The sequence below is a fragment of the Dama dama genome, chromosome 25 (genome assembly GCF_033118175.1).
Source record: "Dama dama isolate Ldn47 chromosome 25, ASM3311817v1, whole genome shotgun sequence".
NCBI lineage: Eukaryota > Metazoa > Chordata > Mammalia > Artiodactyla > Cervidae > Dama > Dama dama.
In genome coordinates, this window is record NC_083705.1 from 70758643 (window position 1) to 70779315 (window position 20673).

General features: G+C 44.6%; 1 protein-coding gene across 1 annotated transcript in view; it reads right to left on the bottom strand.

Moving 5' to 3' along the window:
• ADCY2 (adenylate cyclase 2) overlaps positions 1–20673 on the bottom strand; it is a 455550-nt gene that overhangs the window by 63453 nt on the left and 371424 nt on the right. The window contains exon 16 of the mRNA XM_061129349.1: positions 6830–6967. Coding sequence (XP_060985332.1) covers positions 6830–6967 — 138 coding nt within the window. The remainder of the gene's footprint in view (positions 1–6829; positions 6968–20673) is intronic.

A 20673-nucleotide genomic window follows, 5' to 3' on the forward strand; every position in this document is an offset into this window, starting at 1 on the left:
TCAGGAATGCTTCATTAACCCCCTTCAGCTACTTTTTTCTAGTGTTTAATTAGCTACCCATAAAATCAAGACCTCTTCGTTCTGTCTCTGTGGCTTCACACTGCAGTTTGGAACCAATTTTCCTCTTCTGTCTCCTTAGCCACTTTAAAATAACAAACTCCTAATTACAGCCAGGCCAAGCTTGAGGGTTATCAATCCATATCCCTCTTCCTGCTGGGTTAAGGTGCCACAGTTTTATGCACAGAATGCATTTCTAATTTCATAATTATTTGGGGAAACTCCTCTCTGGACCTATTTTAGTATTTCTACAACCTTTGTCCTAGTTGGGAAAATGGTATTCTCATCCCGGACAAGATATCCCAATTAAGTGCATATTTTTAGCCCTCCTTCCAAATGTTACATTTCCCAGATGTAAAGCATCTCAGAATTGTCTTTCAAATAATATGGAATTGTGAACATGCAATTTAAAACTGTGTTTGCCTGATAACATCATTGCTTGTCATTTGGTTGGAGTCAGAAGTAACTAACCAATTAGAATTAGATTATCAATCAACCACTAGTTAACCATGGCCAACTCTGTGTCTAGGTGGTTCACAAAGCTGGGCTATTTATAATTATTCTCTGGGCCATTTCTCGGAAAAGGTGCAAAATTATGTGAGGCATCATGTGACAAAAGTGTCAAAATGTCAGAAAAAAATGGCAGAGGATTTGAGCTTCTCAGACACGGCTCTGAATGGCCAGCTGGGAACTAAAATGGAACAACACACAGGTCTTTTGCAATTTGATACCCCAAACCCCATATGTGGGAAAAAAAAATCAGGATAACTGATTGGTTTTCTCTACCTTTTATTGGAGTGTGGTATTTAAAATGTCCTGGTAATATCTCACAATTCATTTTAAATAAAGCTAACCTGGACATTTTGTCATTTATGTCAGTATGTGCATGCATGCTAGGTCACTTCTGTCATGTTCAACTCTTAGCCATGCTCTGGACTGTGTCAGACTTCTCTTTACATGGGACTCTCCAGGCAAGAATACTGGAGTGGGTAGACACGCCCCCTCCAGGGGATCTTCCCCACCCAGGGATCGAACCTGCGACTCTTATGTCTCCTGCATTGGCAGGCGGGTTCTTCACCACTAGCGCCACCTGGGAAGCCCATGTTAGTGTGTAATGAGAGGTAAAAGAACACCGTTCCTGTTGATCCTGTCTCTTATAAAGGCTCTGAGACTTCGGCTCGGGAGAAACATTAGTGACTGAAAATCCACATGGAGGCTCAGCATGAAAGGGCCCATCCACACAGTCAGGAGCAGAGGGAGCTGGCAGGGGCCCTCGGTCCTCACATCACTCCTGCAGCTTCTCTCTCCCGAGGGTAAGAAGGTGATGGAAGGCGATGACAGAAAAGCAGTAATAAGGGCTGTTTGCCACTGACTGGAAAAATCCAGGGCAAACCGGGAGTTTTTCCCTGCTGTGAACAGACTGGGCATCAAAGAGAAAATGAGAACCTTAAACACGTTATCCGAAGTGAAATGAGCCAGACACAAAAAGACTAATAGCATGTCATCTCACGTGTATGAGGTTTTCTAGGATAGGCAAGTTCATCGTAGCAGAAAGCAGAGTAGAGGTTACCAGGGGCTGGGGGTGAGGGGAAGTCACTGTTCATGGGAAAGAGCTTCTGTGCGAGAAGATGACAAAGTTCTGGAAATGGAGAGGGTGACGGGAGCACAAAACTGCAAATATACTGAATGCCCCCGAATGTACATTCAACCATGGTTAAAATGATAAACTTTGTTATACATATTTTCCCCAAAGGAAAAACAACAAGCATTGAAAACAGAAAAAGATGGGGGGAAAAAGGAAAGGATTTTTTCCTTTACCCTAAAAGAACACTCCAACATCACAGGAGCCACAGAAGAGGGTCTGAATGTGCTATGATTTTAAAATGATGACCTGCCCTGAACAGAGAACTTCTTCCCAGTGACTTAGGGCTTCCCAGGTGGCTCAGTGGGAAAGACCCCAACTGCCAACGCACGATAAGCAGGAGACGTGGGTTCAATCCCTGGGTCAGGAAGATCCTCTGGAGGAAGAAATGGCTACCCACTCCAGTATTCTTGCCTGGAGAATCTCATGGACAGAGGAGCCTGGCGGGCTACATTCCATGAGGTCACAAAGAGGTGGACATGACTGAGCGACTGGGCATGCACACAGTCAGTGCCTTGAGGAAAGCCTGCTCAGGAAGGCAGCCCCTCCCCTAGGCCCTGAACAAAAGAGCTGCTCTTCCCCTGGGAATGTTAGTCCAGAACCTGGATTCGCCTCACTGGGTTAATCACTGCTAACAAATAGCAAAGCTGCAACTTGGGAGTAGGGCTGTTAGTCTAGAAATTGTACTCTTAAAAGAAGTACCAGGATAAGTTTAAAAGCTCTACTGCATTAAATAGTAGCCTCCCTAGGATGGAGATTTTTCAAGTGGGTCTAGGGAAAAAAAAAGCACAGACTTAACCGCTGAGAGCATCTGACCACATACAGGTAAAGACTGGTACCCACCTCCCCAGTGGGAGGAGCCATCTTTCCTGAATGTGTGTGAGGGGCCTGAGCCCACTTCCCTTGCCTGGCACCCTCTGGTGATGTGTGTGACCCCAGGAAGGTCACAGCACCCTGGAGTGTGGCTGGGAACACCAGACCTTGTGTCTGCCTCATGCAGTCAAAACTCAAGTGGTTGGGGATCTAGCAGCTGGAGAACACTTCTCTGTAAGTCATCAGATGGGATCAAAGACGGCACCTGATGGACCAGTCCTTCCCGTGATGAATAAGAAAACCCACTAACGGGGGAAAGTGTTTCTTCTCTCTACCTGATGTTGGATTTTGTACTGTTTTGTGGTATTTCCTTGAAACAAAAATAAGAGCCTCTGGATGGGGAAGAACCACTAAATTCATTAGCTACCAAGAAAGATAATGGACAGGAGCAAGGAACTTAAGTCTTTTCCTGCTCCAGAGCCTCCAGTCCTACCAGAGGCAGCCGAGTGCACCGAGCCGCATTTCATTCTTTCTCAAAGCTGATCCATCAGACGTTTAATGTGTCTCCCACAGACTTCTCCACCTCCCTTGGCAATGCACTTCTTTCTTTTCGAGGAAGGAAAATGACACTGGAGGACGTGTTTTGGGTACAGAAAATGCATTTCTTCACTCCAAAGGGACTGCAGTTACTGTGAAAAAGTCACTCAGTCGTATCCGACTCTTTGTGACCCCATGGACTATACAGCCATGGAATTCTCCAGGCCAGAATACTGGAGTGGGTAGCCTTTCATTGCTCCAGGGGATCTTCCCAGCAGTTACTGTAAAAATGTGTTAATCAGTGGCTTCCTGGTGGCTCAGATGGTAAAGAATCCACCTGCAATGCAGGAGACCCAGGTTCTATCCCTGGGTGGGAAAGGTTCCCTGGAGGAGGGCACGGCAACCCACTCCAGTATTCTTGCCTGGAAAATTTCATGGACAGAGGAACTTGGTGGGCTACACAGCCCATGGGGTCCCAAAGAGTTGAGTTCATCAAACATTTATAGACAGTGACTGAACTGCCTGTCAATCACTAATTATCCTAGGAGAAATACAACCAGCTTTCACATCAGATTTGTTTCCCATTTCAATTCTGTTTTTTAAAATTAAATTTTAAAAATTAGGTGATGAATCCTGGTTTTATAAGGTCAAACTGGATTTCATAAAAAATGTTTCCATTCATTCCTTCTCTCATTTAGTAACTGTGAAATGGCCCTTCCTTGTATAGAAGGTGCTTTCCTAGGATGCAAGAAAAAAAAAAAAAAAAAAAGACCCCGCCATTAGATGTGTGATGTGTTAAATGTTGTGTCAACTTTCAGGATGCGTGCACAGGTGAGCTCACAGGTGAGTGAACACACTTTGAAGGGATGTATGCTGTGTTTAGTCACTCAGTTGTGTCTGACTCTTTGTGACCCTTTGGACTGTAACCCACCAGACTCCTCTGTATGTGGGGTTCTCCAGGCGAGAATACTGGAGTGGGTTGCCATTCCCTTCTCCAGGGCATCTTCCCGACCCAGGGATCGAACCTGGGTCTTCTGTGCCTCCTGCACTGGCAGGCAGGTTCTTTACTCAATGAGCCATCAGGGAAGCCCTCCGAAGGGATGAAGAGGCTTAATGATAAGGGCCGGGGAGTACAGGACACACACTCGGTGTATTAGAACTCCCCATAGCTCTAGCAAGTGCTATCCTTCAAGCATGTTCTGCTTCTCCCTGCGCCACCCCCCTTCGTGGTGAAGTCCACTCTTTCCGAGCTGTCCCCCTACAGCTTGCTTCACTGAGTTCTTCCTGGAGCCGGCTGGCGCTTTCTCCCAGAGAGCTGGCCCCCAGAGCAGCAGGCCTAATGCACACATGCTTGCTACGAAGTCCAGCACGAGGAATCCGCTTTAGGAAACGCTCATGTTTCTCCAAGGCTCCTGCCACTCCCTCTGTGTCTCTGTCCATCTTCCTCTGCGGTGACGTATTCCTGCTCATACCATAGCCGATGATACTGCCCGTGCAGGAAGGCTAGAGTCCAGCAGATAGTGACCCACTTGCTGAAAGGCTCTTCCAGGAAAGGCTAGTCTTCAGTTCTGCATCTCACATTCTTCGCCAGGAGGCCACCCTCACCCCCAACTCTGCGGACTGCGCTGGGGCCACAGTTACGCTCTCCTTGGGTCCTCACGCAGAGAGTCCTCGGGCTGTTGTCCGGGCATCTCGTGAACACGTGCCTCAGGCTGATGGTGGCCAATGTCCCCTCCACCCCTTGAGATCTGAAATCCAGCTTGAGTAGGGCTGTTCTCGAGGGAATTTCCTGTCTAGACCAGGTACCATGTCCCAGCTCTTCCCTGGTCAGTCCTGATGACGCCTTTGTTGAAAATAAGTGATGTCACGGTCCAGCGATGCCTGAGATCTACAAGAGAGGGTCTCCACCCCTGGGGCAAGGTCTCATCACCCTTGGCGCGGGAAGACAGCCTTGGATGCTGTGCATGTCCAGGGAGAGGGGAGATGGTCTGGGAGAAGTCTTGGGGAGGCCGGGATGGTGGAGTTGCCATGGTGAATGCGACACAGCAGGATAACTCCACACAGGAACCCAAGACCAAGGGCCAGCTGGTCCTCGGGAAGTCTTCCGTCTGCACGGACTTGACTGCAGAGCCCTTTCCCCCAACAGACACCATCAGTCCTTACTGCAGAGGCCCACCTGGGGGCGGCCTGTTTGCAAGCCAAGCTCTGAGGCTGAGCAGGTGTGTACCAAGGAAACAGGAGTTGCAGGGACACCCCTCAGTGGCCCTTGCTTTGGAAGAAGACCTACCTCAGGGCCCGCCCGTCTCAGGGGAGCTAGAGGGAGCTGGGCTGTGTAGTCAGGGGAGGCGGGAGGAGCCAGCACAGCTGTCCTGCAGTTAAGCCCACGGGAGGACAGCCAGGAATGCACACTCTCCCCGCCCTGATGGACAGGAAGAAGAAGAAGGCAGGGAAGCTGGTGCTTGTCTGCCACCTTCTTCCCGGGTGTTCTTAAGGCGGACTTCGAGGCAGAGAGAAGCCCAGGAAGAGGCCATTCCGCCCCGGCCACTGCTACCCCAGCCCATCTGCCTTCCAGTTGGCAACACCCTCACCTGAATCTCCAGGTGTGTCCATATAAACCGTGTGGCCCATAGTATAACATTGAGGGCAGATCTCAAGCAAACAGTCAAGGTCTCTGGCTACTTCCTCAGCCTTACTTTTTGCTGCTTCTTAGTACACATTTCTCTCTTTGTCCTGATTCTAAATGTCTTCCCTCCTGATCTTTCATCCATCATCCAGTGAAAACTACTTGTGTCCATTTTCAGAATTCCGTCGTGCTGGTCCGGTTCCCCTGTCCTCGCCCCGCCCCTCATGCTTCCACTGTCAAGACTCTTTCATAACCGCTTACCCAGCTGTCAGTCTCCTAAACGTGGCCATAAAATCCTGGGAGACAAACTTGCTTTGGGTTCTGAGGATCTAGTGAAGTACCAGGTGCATATTTATGCTCTCTCTCTCTCTCTATATATATATATATATATATATATACATATATATATATATATTTTTTTTTTTTTTTGCTGAGTGAATGCCAGGTGGTTGAGGGTGACGACATGAGAATAATAATAAGGATGTGTCTTAATCTGCACTGATTACCGAAGTGTTTGTTTTTAAGAATAGACCACTAAAATCATTGATACGGTAAGAGCAACCCCTGGTTCAGTATTTACTGAACCGCTGATGCATTTGGTAACATGTGTTACCAAAGTGTTCCTAAGTGTGTTAGGAGCATCAGTTCATCTACCCCGAAAAACCCACCTTAGCAGAGAAATGTCAGTTCTCACTGAGAATTGAAAGTCTCAGCTTTCTCATGAGAAGTGAAGTGGAGCCTGTGGAAGCTTTTAATGAAACTTCTCCAAAATTGCCCAGCTGGTTAAGGTGGGAGTGATGGTGATGTCTGAAATCAGGCCGTTTAAAGCCCAGAGCAGCACACCCTTTCCCACCGCAGTCTCTTTAATTTGCTGGTTCTGGTCTCCCTGGTGATTAGCCTGCAGACATTCGGTGGCATTTCCGTAGCTAGGAGGCGGGAAGCCGCTGGAAGTAGTCTCCCTCCCTCCCTGGGGGCCTCCCCGGGAAGCACCCTTCCCCTATGCAAAGCGGATGGATGTTGAATTTAAACAGGCAGCAATGGGTATCGCCAAAGGAGCTATGGAGAAGGTTTCAAAATGCCACGAGATGGACCAAATCCCACGAGATGGACCAAATCCCACGAGATGGACCCCACGGCACGTCCGTGCCCCGACTCACCATATTGAACACGGCCATGGTCAGTATGATGGCCGTGGTGATGACCGTCAGGGAGATCCGAGGCCAGGGCCGGTTGGCAATGATGCCCGATGACTTCAAAAGCCACAGAAGAGAAGCAGATGCTTTCTTGCTGCATTGCTAAGAGTGGAGAGAAAGAAAAAGAAATGTGTTGCTATTTTGTGTATTTTTCTCAAGTTTCTCAAGGATGTTTAAAACATAAGATGCACTGATATTCTTCATGCATGAGACCAGTAGACCATGTTGTCAATCTCTTACAAGTTGGGAACAAATTCATTGAATTTCTATGACAAATTATGACGTGCTTGTATGCTCTTTAAGAGAGACCTGAAATTATGTTTAAAAATTCTTCTGGTAAAGGAAAAATATGCCAGTTAATTAAACAACTCTGGCGGATGTGTTGGGTCTCAGATCACCGCCGTGAGGAAGCCGTTTTCAGAAATTCAGGTAATTTGTGTAGAAAACAGATCAGCATGCAGCTAATCCTAAGAGTTCATCTGGACCACACAATAAAGGAGTCTGCACCTGTCCCTATGAGGATGATCCCCAGTGCTCTCAGCTGTGGCTCGTGGTGATGGCTGTGCCTCATCCTGTCCGGAGAGGGCTTCACCCACGTGGAGAAGCTCTACTTTTTATTATAAAAATACTATTCTTAATTGTGTTAAAAACACATAATATAAAATTTACCCTCTTAACTGTTTTTTTTTTTTTAACATTCTTCAGTTCAGTTCAGTCACTCAGTCGTGTCTAACTCTTTGCGACCCCAAGAATCGCAGCACGCCTCCCTGTCCATCACCAACTCCCGGAGTTTACCCAAACTCATGTCCATCGGGTCGGTGATGCCATCCAGCCATCTCATGCTCTGTCGTCCCCTTCTCCTCCTGCCCCCAATCCCTCCCAGCATCAGGGTCTTTTCCAATGAGTCAACTCTTTGCATGAGGTGGCCAAAGTATTGGAGTTTCAGCTTCAACATCAGTCCCTCCAATGAACACCCAGGACTGATCTCCTTTAGGATGGACTGGTTGGATCTCCCTGCAGTCCAAGGGACTCTCAAGAGCATTCTCCAACACTACAGTTCAAAAGCATCAATTAATTCTTCAGCCCTCAGCTTTCTTCACAGTCCAACTCTCACATCCATACACGACCACTGGAAAAACCATAGCCTTGACTAGATGGACCTTTGTTGGCAAAGTAATGTCTCTGTTTTTAATATGCTATCTAGGTTGGTCATAACTTTCCTTCCATTCCATTCTTAGGGCTTTTAAAAAAAAAATTGGAGTATAATTGCTTTACAATGTTGTGTGGGTTTCTGCCGCACAACAAACAAGATGAACCAGCTATATGCATACTTATAACTCCTCCCTCGTGAGCCTCCCTCCCACCTCACCCACCCCAGCCCTCTAGGTCATCACAGAGCACTGAGCTGGGCTCCCTGGATTACACAGCTGCTTCCCACTAGCTCTCTGTGTCACACGTGGTCGTGTACATACGTCAATGCTACCCTCCCGATTCACCCCACCCTCCCCTTCCCCCACTGGGTCCACGTCTGTTCTCTATGTCTGTGTCTCGATTCCCGCCTCGCAAATAGCTCTTAACCATTTTTAAGTGCAGAGTTCAGTCATGTTAATTTTATCCACTTTGCTGTGTTGCCTTCCCAGATGGCACAGTTGATAAAGAATCCACTTGCAAATGCAGGAGATGTGGGTTTGATCCCTGGGTTGAGAAGATTCTCTGGAGAAGGGAATGGTAATCCACTCCAGTATTCTTGCCTGGAGAATTCCACGGACAGAGGAGCCTGGTGGGCTACAGTCCACAGGGTCGCAAAAGAGTCGGACACGATGGAAGCGACTGAGCATGCACACATGTACACTACTGGATGAGAGATGGTTAGAAAGGTAACCAGCCCTGTGGCTGGGGAATCAAGCCCCCCACAGCTGTGAAACTTTCTGCAGTTACTGACCCTCTCTGGCCTCGGTTTCTTCACCTCTGAAATAAGAATAACAAGAGTACCTGCCTCTTTGGTTTTTTAAGAGATTTAAATGAGCTACATAAGGTGCCCAAAATAAGACATATGGTTAGTTTCTCTTCTATTTGTGAAGAAAACACATTTCTCAGGAACATTTCAGTGACTAAAAATCTATTTGCTTTATATCTCCATGCATGTGTGTTGCTTCAGCCTTTTCCAACTTTTTGTGACCCCATGGACTGTAAACCACCAGGCTTCTCTGCCTATAGGACTCTCCAGGAAAGAATACTGGAGTGGGTTGTCTTGCCCTCCTCCAGGGGATCTTCCCAACCTAGGGATCGAACCGTGTCTCTTACATCTCCTGCATTGGCAGGGGGGGGGGGGGTTCTTTACCACTAGCACCACCTGGAAAACCCTAGATGAACATAAAAACCATTTTTTCCCTCTCCTTTCTACTATAGATTTTTTCCCCTCCAGCTCCTGGTATAAAGAGACACAGAACATGTGTCTACAGCATCCACCCCCGTGATGTGGAATCCCAGAGCTTACTCCTTGGCAGAGCCTCCTGGACCCGCCTCTGGTTTCTCCTACGGCCTGTCTGGAGGGATGAGCCAGTGCTGCCCTGGGCGCCAGCTGCTGAACCTCGGGCTCACGGCCAGGCTCTGCAGAGCGTCTTCCTGTTAGCAATTCAGGGGGGGCCAGATTTATGCCTTAAGTTTCTTCCCCAAAGCATGGTTTGCATGGGGGTTGGTGATGACCTTAAATCTGTTGTCTGAAGAGAGGCCCTTCAATGCTGTGGACATGTGGTATCATTCAGGATCACACAGCTGGAGGACGCTCACCTGAAAGTGTATAATTATCCTTCTAGCACATCATACACTGAATAATATTAATACCCCAAGCCACAGTGCTTTTGAACTGTGGTGTTGGAGAAAACTCTCGAGAGTCCCTTGGACTGCAAGGAGATCCAACCAGTCCATCCTAAAGGAGATCAGTCCCGGGTGTTCATTGGAAGGACTGATGTTGAAGCTGAAACTCCAATACTTTGGCCACCTGATGCGAAGAGCTGACTCACTGGAAACGATCCTGGTGCTGGGAAAGATTGAAGGCAGGAGGAGAAGGGGACGACAGAGGATGAGATGGTGGGATGGCATCACTGACTCAATGGAGATGAGTTTGGGTCAACTCTGGGAGTTGGTGATGGACAGGGAGGCCTGGCGTGCTGAGGTTCATGGGGTCGCAAAGAGTAGGACATGACTGAGCAACTGAACTGACTGACTGAAGCCACAGTCATATCTGTATTCAGGAGGAGAAGCTATAACAGAGTGTAAAGAGCAGAGATTCAAACAGCATATCATACCAGTCAATTCTAAAGGAAATCTGTCCTGAATATTCATTGGAAGGACTGATGTTGAAGCTGAAACTCCAATACTTTGGCCACCTGATGGGAAGAGCCAACTCCTTGGAAAAGACCCAGACGCTCGGAAAGATTGAAGGCAGGAGAAGGGGACGACAGAAGATGAGATGGTTGGATGGCATCACCGACTTGATGGACATGAGTTTGAACAAGCTCTGGGAGATGGTGAAGGACAGGGAAGCCTGGTGTGCTGCAGTCCATGGGGCTGCAGAATCACACAACATAGTGACTGAACAACAACAACAATACCATAGACCAGAGTCAGATCTGCATTCCAGAGGAGAAGCTATAACAGGGTGTAAAGAGCAGATATTCAAAAGAATATCATAGTCATCCAGCTCATATTAAAATAGAAAATGATGCATTTGGCTGGATCCTGGCAAATGAAGACAATATTTATGCATTTGCATCCTAATTGACTAGGATTAGGTTTTTACTTAAAAGAAAATTATTAAAATGGATGCTTTTGTGTCTGTATCCAGAAACTGTCAATAGATATGATAGTAAATATTTTAAGAGCAGAAAACACAAAACTGTTATTTCCAGAGAGTGTTTAACTCTAGCTCAGATTCCATGTCACAGTCAATTAGGTAAAATATCTAGTTATTACACAAACATTTTGTTGAAATTATAAAATTAAAAAAATTGCTGCTTGAATTTTTAGAGTAATGCATGGTGATGATATTGCCAAATATGCCATCTAACGGGAATATGTCATGTTCCGCTCAGAGACTAGGCATGTGGTGAAGCAGATGAGGGCAGACACACACGTTTTTCTGCTCCTGTGACATGCTGGGGAAAATGACAAAGTGAGGGCCCTGGAAACCATTGCCTCTGTTTGCCCACTGAATACATGGCAGACTGTCCTGGAATCTGTCATGGTCCTATTCAGTCCAGCAAAGAGCGATCTCCTTGAAGCTGCTCACTACAGACGCACTGGTTTGGTGTGTACTGGGCCCCAGACACCACATTCAGAATGAAGTAGGTTCATTCCCTTCTCTGTTTAGTATTCCTGTGTGCTTCCAAGCCCTCATATGCAATCGTTCTTACACCTATTATGCCATATACTCATTGTTCTCCAGGTCATAGAGGCAAGCAGCCTCCTCTATCTTTCCATCTCATCATCAAATCGAAGCAAAGTAAATGCAACTGTTCTGAAACATGAAAACTGGTAACCCTGCTGGTGACAAGGGCAAGGATATAGATGGTGGTGATGGGGATACAGATCCTGAAATATAAAGACAGTGTGGAAAGATGAGGAGGAAGATAAAGACGTAAGAAGTAAGAGAAGAAACCAATGATGGGGGGAAAGGAGAAAAAAGACTAAAAACTTAAAGCAGCAAGAATCTGAGTGAGGAAAATGGGAACACTGATTTCATTTGTTGCTCTGAATAAAAATTACAACATACATCCTAACTTGATAATTTAGTTCAGTTTATTGTTTTGGGTTTAGTATTCAACAAAATCCCTGATGGATAAATAGTTTATCCAAACTTTACACCATCCTGATGAGACTTTGGACTTCCCTTGGTGGCTCAGATGGTAAAGAATCTGCCTACAATGCAGAAGACCTGGGTTCGATCCCTGGGTCGGGAAGATCCCCTGGAGGAGGAATTGAAAATCCACTCCAGTATTCTTGCCTGAAGAATTCCATGGACAGAGGAGCCTGTCAGGCTACAGTCCACAGGGTTGCAAAGAGTTGGAGACGACTGAGCAACTAATTACGTAACAAGACATTTCAGGCCTCCCAGGTGGAATCATGGAAGGAAATCTACCTGTCAATCTTGGAGGCGAAGGAGATGAAAGAGATGCGGGTTTGATCCCTGGGTCAGGAAGATCCCCTGGTATAGGAAATGGCAACCCACTCCAGTATTCTTGCCTGGAGAATCCCATGGACAGAGGAGCCTGACTGGCCACAGTCCACGGGGTCACAAGGAGTAGGACGCGACTGAGCGCACACGCGCGCGCACCCACCCACCCACTCACCCACCCACACACACACACACACACACACACACACACACACAGTGATACATTACAAATGACACAACCTCCAAGAATATTGTGGCATTTATTTAGAACATCTTATTCATTTGAAGATGAGAGCAAGCCTGCTATCAGCTCAGGGCAATCATTCTATTTGATCTTTGGTTTAATCACTGGCATTGTTTCGGCCAAATCTGTTTCTTCTCTGTCTTGATAATCAGTGAGGCTCACTGTATCATATGATTGTCTCTTATTACCTAGAGCAAGCTCACTGAGCATCTTCTAGAAATGCTCTTGGCTGTTAATGCCACATCCATCCACTGATCAATATGGAACTGGAGCTAAGCATAGTTGGAGAGGCAGAAGGAGAAAGAACATAAACGTACATGAAAACCCTACCACCGAGTTGGTGCTGGGGATGGTGAGCAGTGTGGGTTGCTAGAAAGAGCCTGGAATAAATGCTAATGCCTTCATCCAGTACAGGCAGAAGATTCTCCACGTAAAAATAACATGTTCATACACGGTGTTTTGGATTAAAAACGAAGAAAAAAATATCTCTGCCAAAAATATTTCCCGTTCCTTCCTTCCTTCCTCTCTTCCTTTTTTGTTTTTTGAAACTTGTGCATTGGAAACAGTTGGGTAGTCTCTGCAGTTCTAGAATTCCTCATAATTTGGTGTGATAATTATTAAAGCAGATTGTGTTTGCAGTCTCATTAGGTTGTTCCTTTTTAAAATAAAACGAGGTACCCGCGAAGAAGTCGCTGCTTATATAAAGTGAAGTGTAATAAAGTGAGAGACATTTCAGAAAGTTTTAAATATATCACAGTGGTTTGGTAACAAACTTTTATCATTAGAAAAATCAAATTCCTCTTGTCTGAAAGCTATGGTGAAGTCACTCATATAAACATGCACTTTTGTGTATTTGTCTAAAGGAATACCTACTCTGGCATTTTAATTGGGCAAGGACTGTCACTGCAGCAATAATTACTTCATACATGTGGTGTCACAGGGACTGATGTGTCTACTTTAATTATTTAATTGTACTTGGACTTCCCACAGGCTTTTATTTCAATCAATCATATAGACTCTGAGGCTGGGAAAGACTGCAGGCAAAAGGAGAAGGGGACGACAGAGGATGAGATGGCTGGATGGCATCACCAACTCAATGGACACGAATCTGAGCAAACTCTGGGAGATACTGGTAGACAGGGGAGCCTGGTATGCTGCAGTCCATGGGGTCAGAGTTGAACACGACTCAGGGACTGAACAACAACAAATATTTTTACAAAATCATCCTGCTTCTCTCACACGCCTTGAGCCATATTCCTCTGTTATTCATCCACTGTGTGGCCCTCACATTGCCATCTACATCGTGTTTTCTTTGCCTAAATGGCTGTCTCTGGCCACTTGGAGACCCGGTGGAGCCACCTCATAGCATCTTTGTGTGTGTGTGTGTGTGTGTGTGTGTGTGTGTGTGTGTGTTAGCCACACTGCACAACTTGTGGGATTTTGGTTCCCTGACAAGGGATCAAACTCAGGTTCTCAGCAGCAAAAGCACTGAGTCCTAACCACTGGACCACCAGGGAATTCCCATCACAGTCCTTGTATTCCCAGAGGCAGCCCAGAATTCAGCAAATAGAACTCAACAGATGCTCGCTGAAAAAGCTCACTGTCTTAACAGTGGACCCAGAGAGGAATTCCTAGGGGTGTAAAACAAAGAAGGAGGGTACTGCTAGAAGGCTGCAGACTATGGGATTGGCCCCAGAGTGTCCTGGAACTGAACATCACTGGGCTGGGCTTCTGATGTCCACAGGGAAAAGATGCTGTCTTGGGTCTGCAACAGGTGGGCAGCTGGGAACAAGACTGCTGAATAAAACCAGAAGCCTCAGGAGGCTATTCTCTCCACTTGGAGAAGTCTAGAAAGTCCATACTGTGGACCAAGAAAGTATAAATAAACTTCCAATGAGAACTCAGACTCTAAACATGGGTGTTGGTTTTGAAATCACATTATTTTGCTTCATAATGAGAATCTCAAGGTGAGTGTTTACTGATCAGACCAAAAACCAGAGAAAGGTCTTGGGGCTCTGGCTGCAGCAAGAACACTGCTTATGACGACACATCACGTTGTAGGATGCAGGGCACACACCAGCTGGGAAGGGGGCAGTCCCTACAGAACACGATCTCACACAAGCAAAAATTATGAGCTACATACGGAGCTTCCCACGTGGCGCAGTGGTAAAGAATCTTCCCACCAATGTAGGAGGAGAAAGAGACATGGGTTTGATTCCTGGGTTGGGAAGATCCCCTGGAGAAGGAAATGGCAACCCACTCTAGTACTCTTGCCTGGAAAATTCCATGGATAGGAGTCTGGCGGGCTATAGTCCATGATGTCGCTAAGAGTCAGACACGAATAAGCATGCATGCTTGCACCATGAGCTACATAAGACAATGGACCATACAAGGAAGAATTAACAGAAATAACAGATAATAGAATGAGTGTCATAAGATTCACAAATCAATCTGAAGTAGTCTATAAAATAAGATTAAATTAAAAAACCCCCATGGATTAGAGTTCATAATGATAAGCAGTTAGGAGAAAGTAACAGGTTTACTTTATAAATGGGCTCCACAGACTCTCTAGAGACAAACATGTAGATATTGAGATTAAATACTCAATAGTTATGCTGAAGAGGGTAAGATAGAGTGCTAAGGAGACAACCCATAAAATAGCACAGAAATATAGAGATAAAATGTATGAAGTTGAGGCACAGAAGGTACAGTAGAATGATTCAACATACTTGGAATGAAAGTTTGAGAAAAAATAGAACAGAAAGACTGAGAAAAAGGCAAAATACAGGGAAATATGGGACAGCAACGTCATGGACCTGGAACAGAATATGAGCTCTGTAGTCGAGATAAGGCACTGAGTCACATCAAGGTAAAAGAAAAGTAAACCTACTCCTCAATACAAAGAATCTATTGCCCAGGACAAAGAGCAAGTTCAACAAAAATACAGAAAGGACATCTTATCAAGGAACAACAACTGGACTAGAATTCTCCTCAGCACATTAAAATCCAAGAAAATATGGACTCCTGTTTTCGAAATGTTAGAAACATTATTGTAAATTATTAGTCAAAGAGGAAAAGAGGCTGCTTCTTTTAAATATAAAAGCAGATTGGGGTATATTATACACAGGCTCTCATGGAAAGGATTACAAGAGGAACAATCCAATGGAAATATGAACACTGCATCTGGAGGAAGGAATGACATTCAGAAGAATGCTGACCAAGAGACCATTAAACCAGAATACTGATAACAGTGAATAACATAAATAGTGTAAATTTAGAAAAATCGAAACAACATTGGATGGACAATGGAAAAGGATTAGAGCACGATGCCTGCATTTTTCAACAAGAAGATGGAGACAATAATGGACCCGGTTAGTCTTGTGCATGTTACACATTTTATGTTAATCCCTGAAAGAAAAGATTAGGATATATAACTGCCAAGTCACTGGAGGGAATAAAGGAGACTCAATAAACTCTATTTGCCCAAGAGATGACAGGAGGAGAGGAAAAATAAACAGGAGCAAATAACATATATGATGGATAAAAAGAGCAAAAGAAGACTAGCAATGATTGTAATACATGTAAATGTATTATGCTTGTCAGCTAAAAGAAAGAGACTCTTGGATCAGAGAATATAACCTACACTTAGATGTTGTTTACAAGAGACACACCTATGAAGCAAGGAAAAGCTGAGTAAGAAGATGGGGAATATACTAACCAAGAGAAAGCTTGCAGGCTTATATTGACATTAGAGAAAATAGACTTCAAGGGAAAAACACTCCTGTGGGTAGAAAGCTTTTCTATCAGCTGGCGTGTGACCTATTTTCTGTCCCCAGGACTGTATCTCAATTTGTGCTTTCATCTCTGCTGGGAACAAGGTTGGTGGGCTGACATTGTGTTATCTCTGCCATACAAAGTGGCAAGAAAGCCACGCAGAGAGAAAAATTTCTCCTGACATTTTCTAACATTTTCATTTGCTGAATCTGGCAGAGTTCTTCTAAAAGACATTTCATCAAGAAGGTTTTTGTGGGAGGCGTCTTTGTTATTTATGGCTACATCTCTTGTGTTTCTTGCAGAGATTTAAGTCTACTTCAGGTAGTTTAGAAAAGTTAAACTTGGCAATAAAAATGCACTTATTGTTATTACTACCATGGTGATGACAGCTATTATTATATTTTATTGCTGACTGTTACGGACATGTAAACTTGAATCTCTTATTCTGCATCTTTATCTAAGTTTCTACTTAGATAAATGGATTGTTTTGATTATCAAATAAAATAATATGTAATGAAAACACTTTGAAGGACTCTCATATCTGTGAAAATATTTTGCAAGTATTACCATAAGCTTTCTTACTAGAATATTTTGAGTCTAAATTGACTTATAAATGAATTTTTTTCTCTGTATTACTGAATGTCTTTTAAGATGGAGTTATGCCTTGTCCAAAATCCAGTTTTACATAAACTAGGTCAACAGCTGAATACACTGGAAAACCAGACAAGAGGCCGCTGTGAATTAGGTTCTATGTGACCTTATCTTGCCTGACTTTTTTGCCTTTGAGCCATTGATGCTCAGCAATCACTACAAGCCCACTTCAGTACCAAGATGGTCCACGATCAGGTCCATGGACATTCCTCCTTGGGCTCTTGCCAGTGTCTCTCCACACAGTGGAGCATCCTCTGGAACTTGCCTCCAATTTAGTACAAGGATCCTAAGGCTTCTTTCCAAAGGCTCCAAAACCTACAATTATACTTCAGGGGAAGTTATGAAACCTCTGAACCTTCTCTTTCATTAACTGCAGAATGAGCATTCCCTCCAAGGACTCTTGTGTGGATAAATGAGTCAGTATACATAAAATGCTTAGCGGAGTAAGTCTTCACTTTTAATATAATACAATATTTATCATTTGTAAACTGCAGTGAGGTCAGATATAGAACTATTCATGAATCTCCCCTGTCTTAAGCAATCTACATTGGTTCTGAAGGTTCTTATCCAAAGACAGGGAACTTTTGCAGATCTTACGGTTCTCACATTCCTAACCGTGATCCAAAGTCTCCATCTGCATCCTCAAGGGATCTACTTATGACTCCTGCATTATTTTTCATGAAGGGAAACTTTTCTTTTAAATACATAGAAATGGAAACTCATGGAAATGAACGGCATCTCGAGTCCTGGGTCCCTCATCCCCCAAGTGCGGACCTGGACAAGGTTATCTCTGTCTCCTTTCAGCTCTCGAGTTTACGACTCTGAAATGCTCACCAGCATCTGCTGCAGAAAACCAAGGACCTCACAGGAGAACTGATGCAGCGGCGGTGAAGAAGGCCTGACAAGTAAGCACACAGGATGCTGGCCCAGGATGCTGGCGGGTCAGGAGCCCGGCAGAACTGGGAGCAGGGATGCAGCGACTGCCAGCTGGATTCAGAACTGTGAGCTTGGGGGAGGTCAAGTCTGGGTGAGGATGGGGTGGGGCTTCTCCGAGCAGTGGTGCCAGGTGGTCGCATTTGCAACCCGACATTCCTTCAAGCTGCTGCTGCTACTGCTGCTGCTAAGTCACTTCAGTCATGTCCAACTCTGTGTGATCCCATAGACGGCAGCCCACCAGGCTCCCCCGTCCCTGGGATTCTCCAGGCAAAAACACTGGAATGGGTTGCCATTTCCTTCTCCATTCCTTCAAGCTAAACGATATTAAATACTTACTTTGCGTCTCAAGTGTCTGAAATAGTCAATGAACAAAACAGGGCTGAGATGAACTCATTGATGATTTGTTTTTTCATCTGAAAGAACAGAAATCAGAATACAAATAGGAAGCCCGACAAGCAGGCACTAGGTGGAAAAGGCTAGTTTTCCTTTAGGTCACAAAATTGTTTCCAATGGAAGAGCCAGCCTGAGGCACTTCAGAGTCAAGGAATCATGGCACACGTGAGAAGGAATTTCATTGCAGCCGGATGAGGGCTGTGGACCACCATTCACTCATTCATACATTCATTTACACACCGAATCCGTCTCCACCCAGGGCATCTGGAGGAAGGAGAACGATCAGGGCTCACGGGGAACATAACTGCCTGAGGATGAACACGGGAGCAGGGTGGTGAGACAAAGGAGGTGCTACGTGGAGCCCAAGAGTGGAGGAAGGGAAAAAGAACCTCATGGAAAAGATGGACATCCAATAATGCTTACTTGTGCACGTGCATGCCAAATCGCTTCAGTCATAATCTGATGCTTTGCGACCCTACGGACCACTCCTCTGTCCATGGGATTCTCCAGGGAAGAATACTGGAGTGGGTTGCTGTGCCCTCCTTCAGGGGATCTTCCTGATTCAGGGATCAAACCTGAGTCTCCTATGTCTCCTGCATTGGCAGGTGGGCGATTTATTACTAGCGCCACCTGGGAAGCCCAAATGTTTACTTAGCACGCACTTACTATAAACACATCTACATGCTCAGCATTCTGCTGGATTCACTGGGAGACAGAAGGCAAGTGAAGGAAACAACCCTGGTCTTAAGGATCCTGTTTATACAAGCAGAAACCGCAGTCACACTCAGCAGAAAATGTTTAAAAAGGGGATCAAAGGGATGCCACATAATGAGTGCTAAATGACACGGCACAGACCCTGTGTCCCATGGTGCTTCAAGAAGGGCCCACCACAGGGGCTGGTGAGGGTCCTGAGAAAGCTTCTACGAAGGTGAGCAGATGCAGAGCCTACCCCCACGGGCAAGAACTGAGAAGCGGGCAATGTGTGTGGGGTGACTGCTTCTGGAAGAGCCTGGGGATGGGGTGGACTGGCAGTCCAGAGTGGATGGAAAGGTGGAGCTTCTCTCAACAATCAGGATAATAACAGATTCCCTGACATTTTTCTCTGAATGGGTCACTGAACAAATACCACTTTTTTTTTTTTTAAATCAACAGGAAAAAAATTGCATTTGATTTATCACTCTTATTTTTTTTACCCATTTTGATGTGTCTCTGCCTTTTTATCAAACCCAGGTGACCAATGACCTATCAATTTTACCTACTTCTGCTGCACTTTTTGTGCAAAAGATGATAATAAAGGTAAAATTCTTGGAGAAAAAAAATATATCTGCCAGGCTTACCTTTTTTCCACCTCCTTTAGAGAAATATTTTGATTTCAGTTTTCATAGAGAATTTAATATCAATATTAGTACTGATACTGCCTTTGGCATTAAATTTTCAGAAGGTTAACATAAGTTAGTACAACATGAGCCTGGGATATTCAGTAGTCTTTCATAAACCCAGCATTTAATCCATAAAAAAGCACAAATCACAATAAAATCTCATACTTCTCCATGACCACTGTGGAATATTTGTGATATATATAGGCTTTTTCCTTCTTCAATTTAAAATTTATTCTTTGTAGAGTGACACTAAGTATTATATTAAATGTCATATGTTAAGAATGGTAATTTTTTTTAAGAGACAGAAGCAAGCAGTTATCATTTTGATCTTTGTTCTAAACACTGTTTAGAGTGTTGTAAACACTCATATTAATTTTATTTATTTATTTTTTAATTTTAAAAAGTTAATGCTGGTTTCTGTTGCCTAAAATACAGGTTTGTCTAAAGTGCTCTAAGAATCAGTTCAGTTCAGTTGCTCAGTTGTGTCGGACTCTTTTCTACCCCATGAATAGGCACTCTAAAATATGCAGTGATGGAAAATAATCGTAGTTGCTGTATATTGAAAATCGGTCAGTATCCTGTTAGGTACTTAACATTTAATATCTCCAATCGTCCCGAGAAACTTTGAAGACGGTTGTTCTCCAAACTTCATATGAGGAAATTCTGGCTTGGAAAATACAACAATCTCAACGGTGATACGAAGAGTTTTTGACTGAATTTGGAGGCTTGAATAGAAAACACATTTAAAGCCTTTGTGCAATACCATGTTTGATGTTGTACGCTAAAAAAAAATCCTTACAGACTATTTTACAGAGTGAAAAGAACCTCCCATGGGGACCAGAAGAATTCCTTCTTTAATTTTACCAGGATTACATGTGGACTAAGGATCACAAGTGGCCAGTAGGGGGAGACTTGTGCATGGATCCTATCGATTCAAGTTGAGAGAGACCAGATGTCTTTTTTTTTTTTGTTTTGTTTTTTTTTTTTTTTTCTTTTTTTTTTTTTATTATTATTATTATTTTTTTCCAGTGGGTTTTGTCATACATTGATATGAATCAGCCATGGATTTACATGTATTCCCAATCCCGATCCCCCCTCCCACCTCCCTCTCCATCCGATTCCTCTGGGTCTTCCCAGTGCACCAGGCCGGAGCACTTGTCTCGTGCATCCCTCCTGGGCTGGTGATCTGTTTCACCATAGATAGCATACATGCTGTTCTTTTGAAATATCCCACCCTCACATTCTCCCTCAAAGT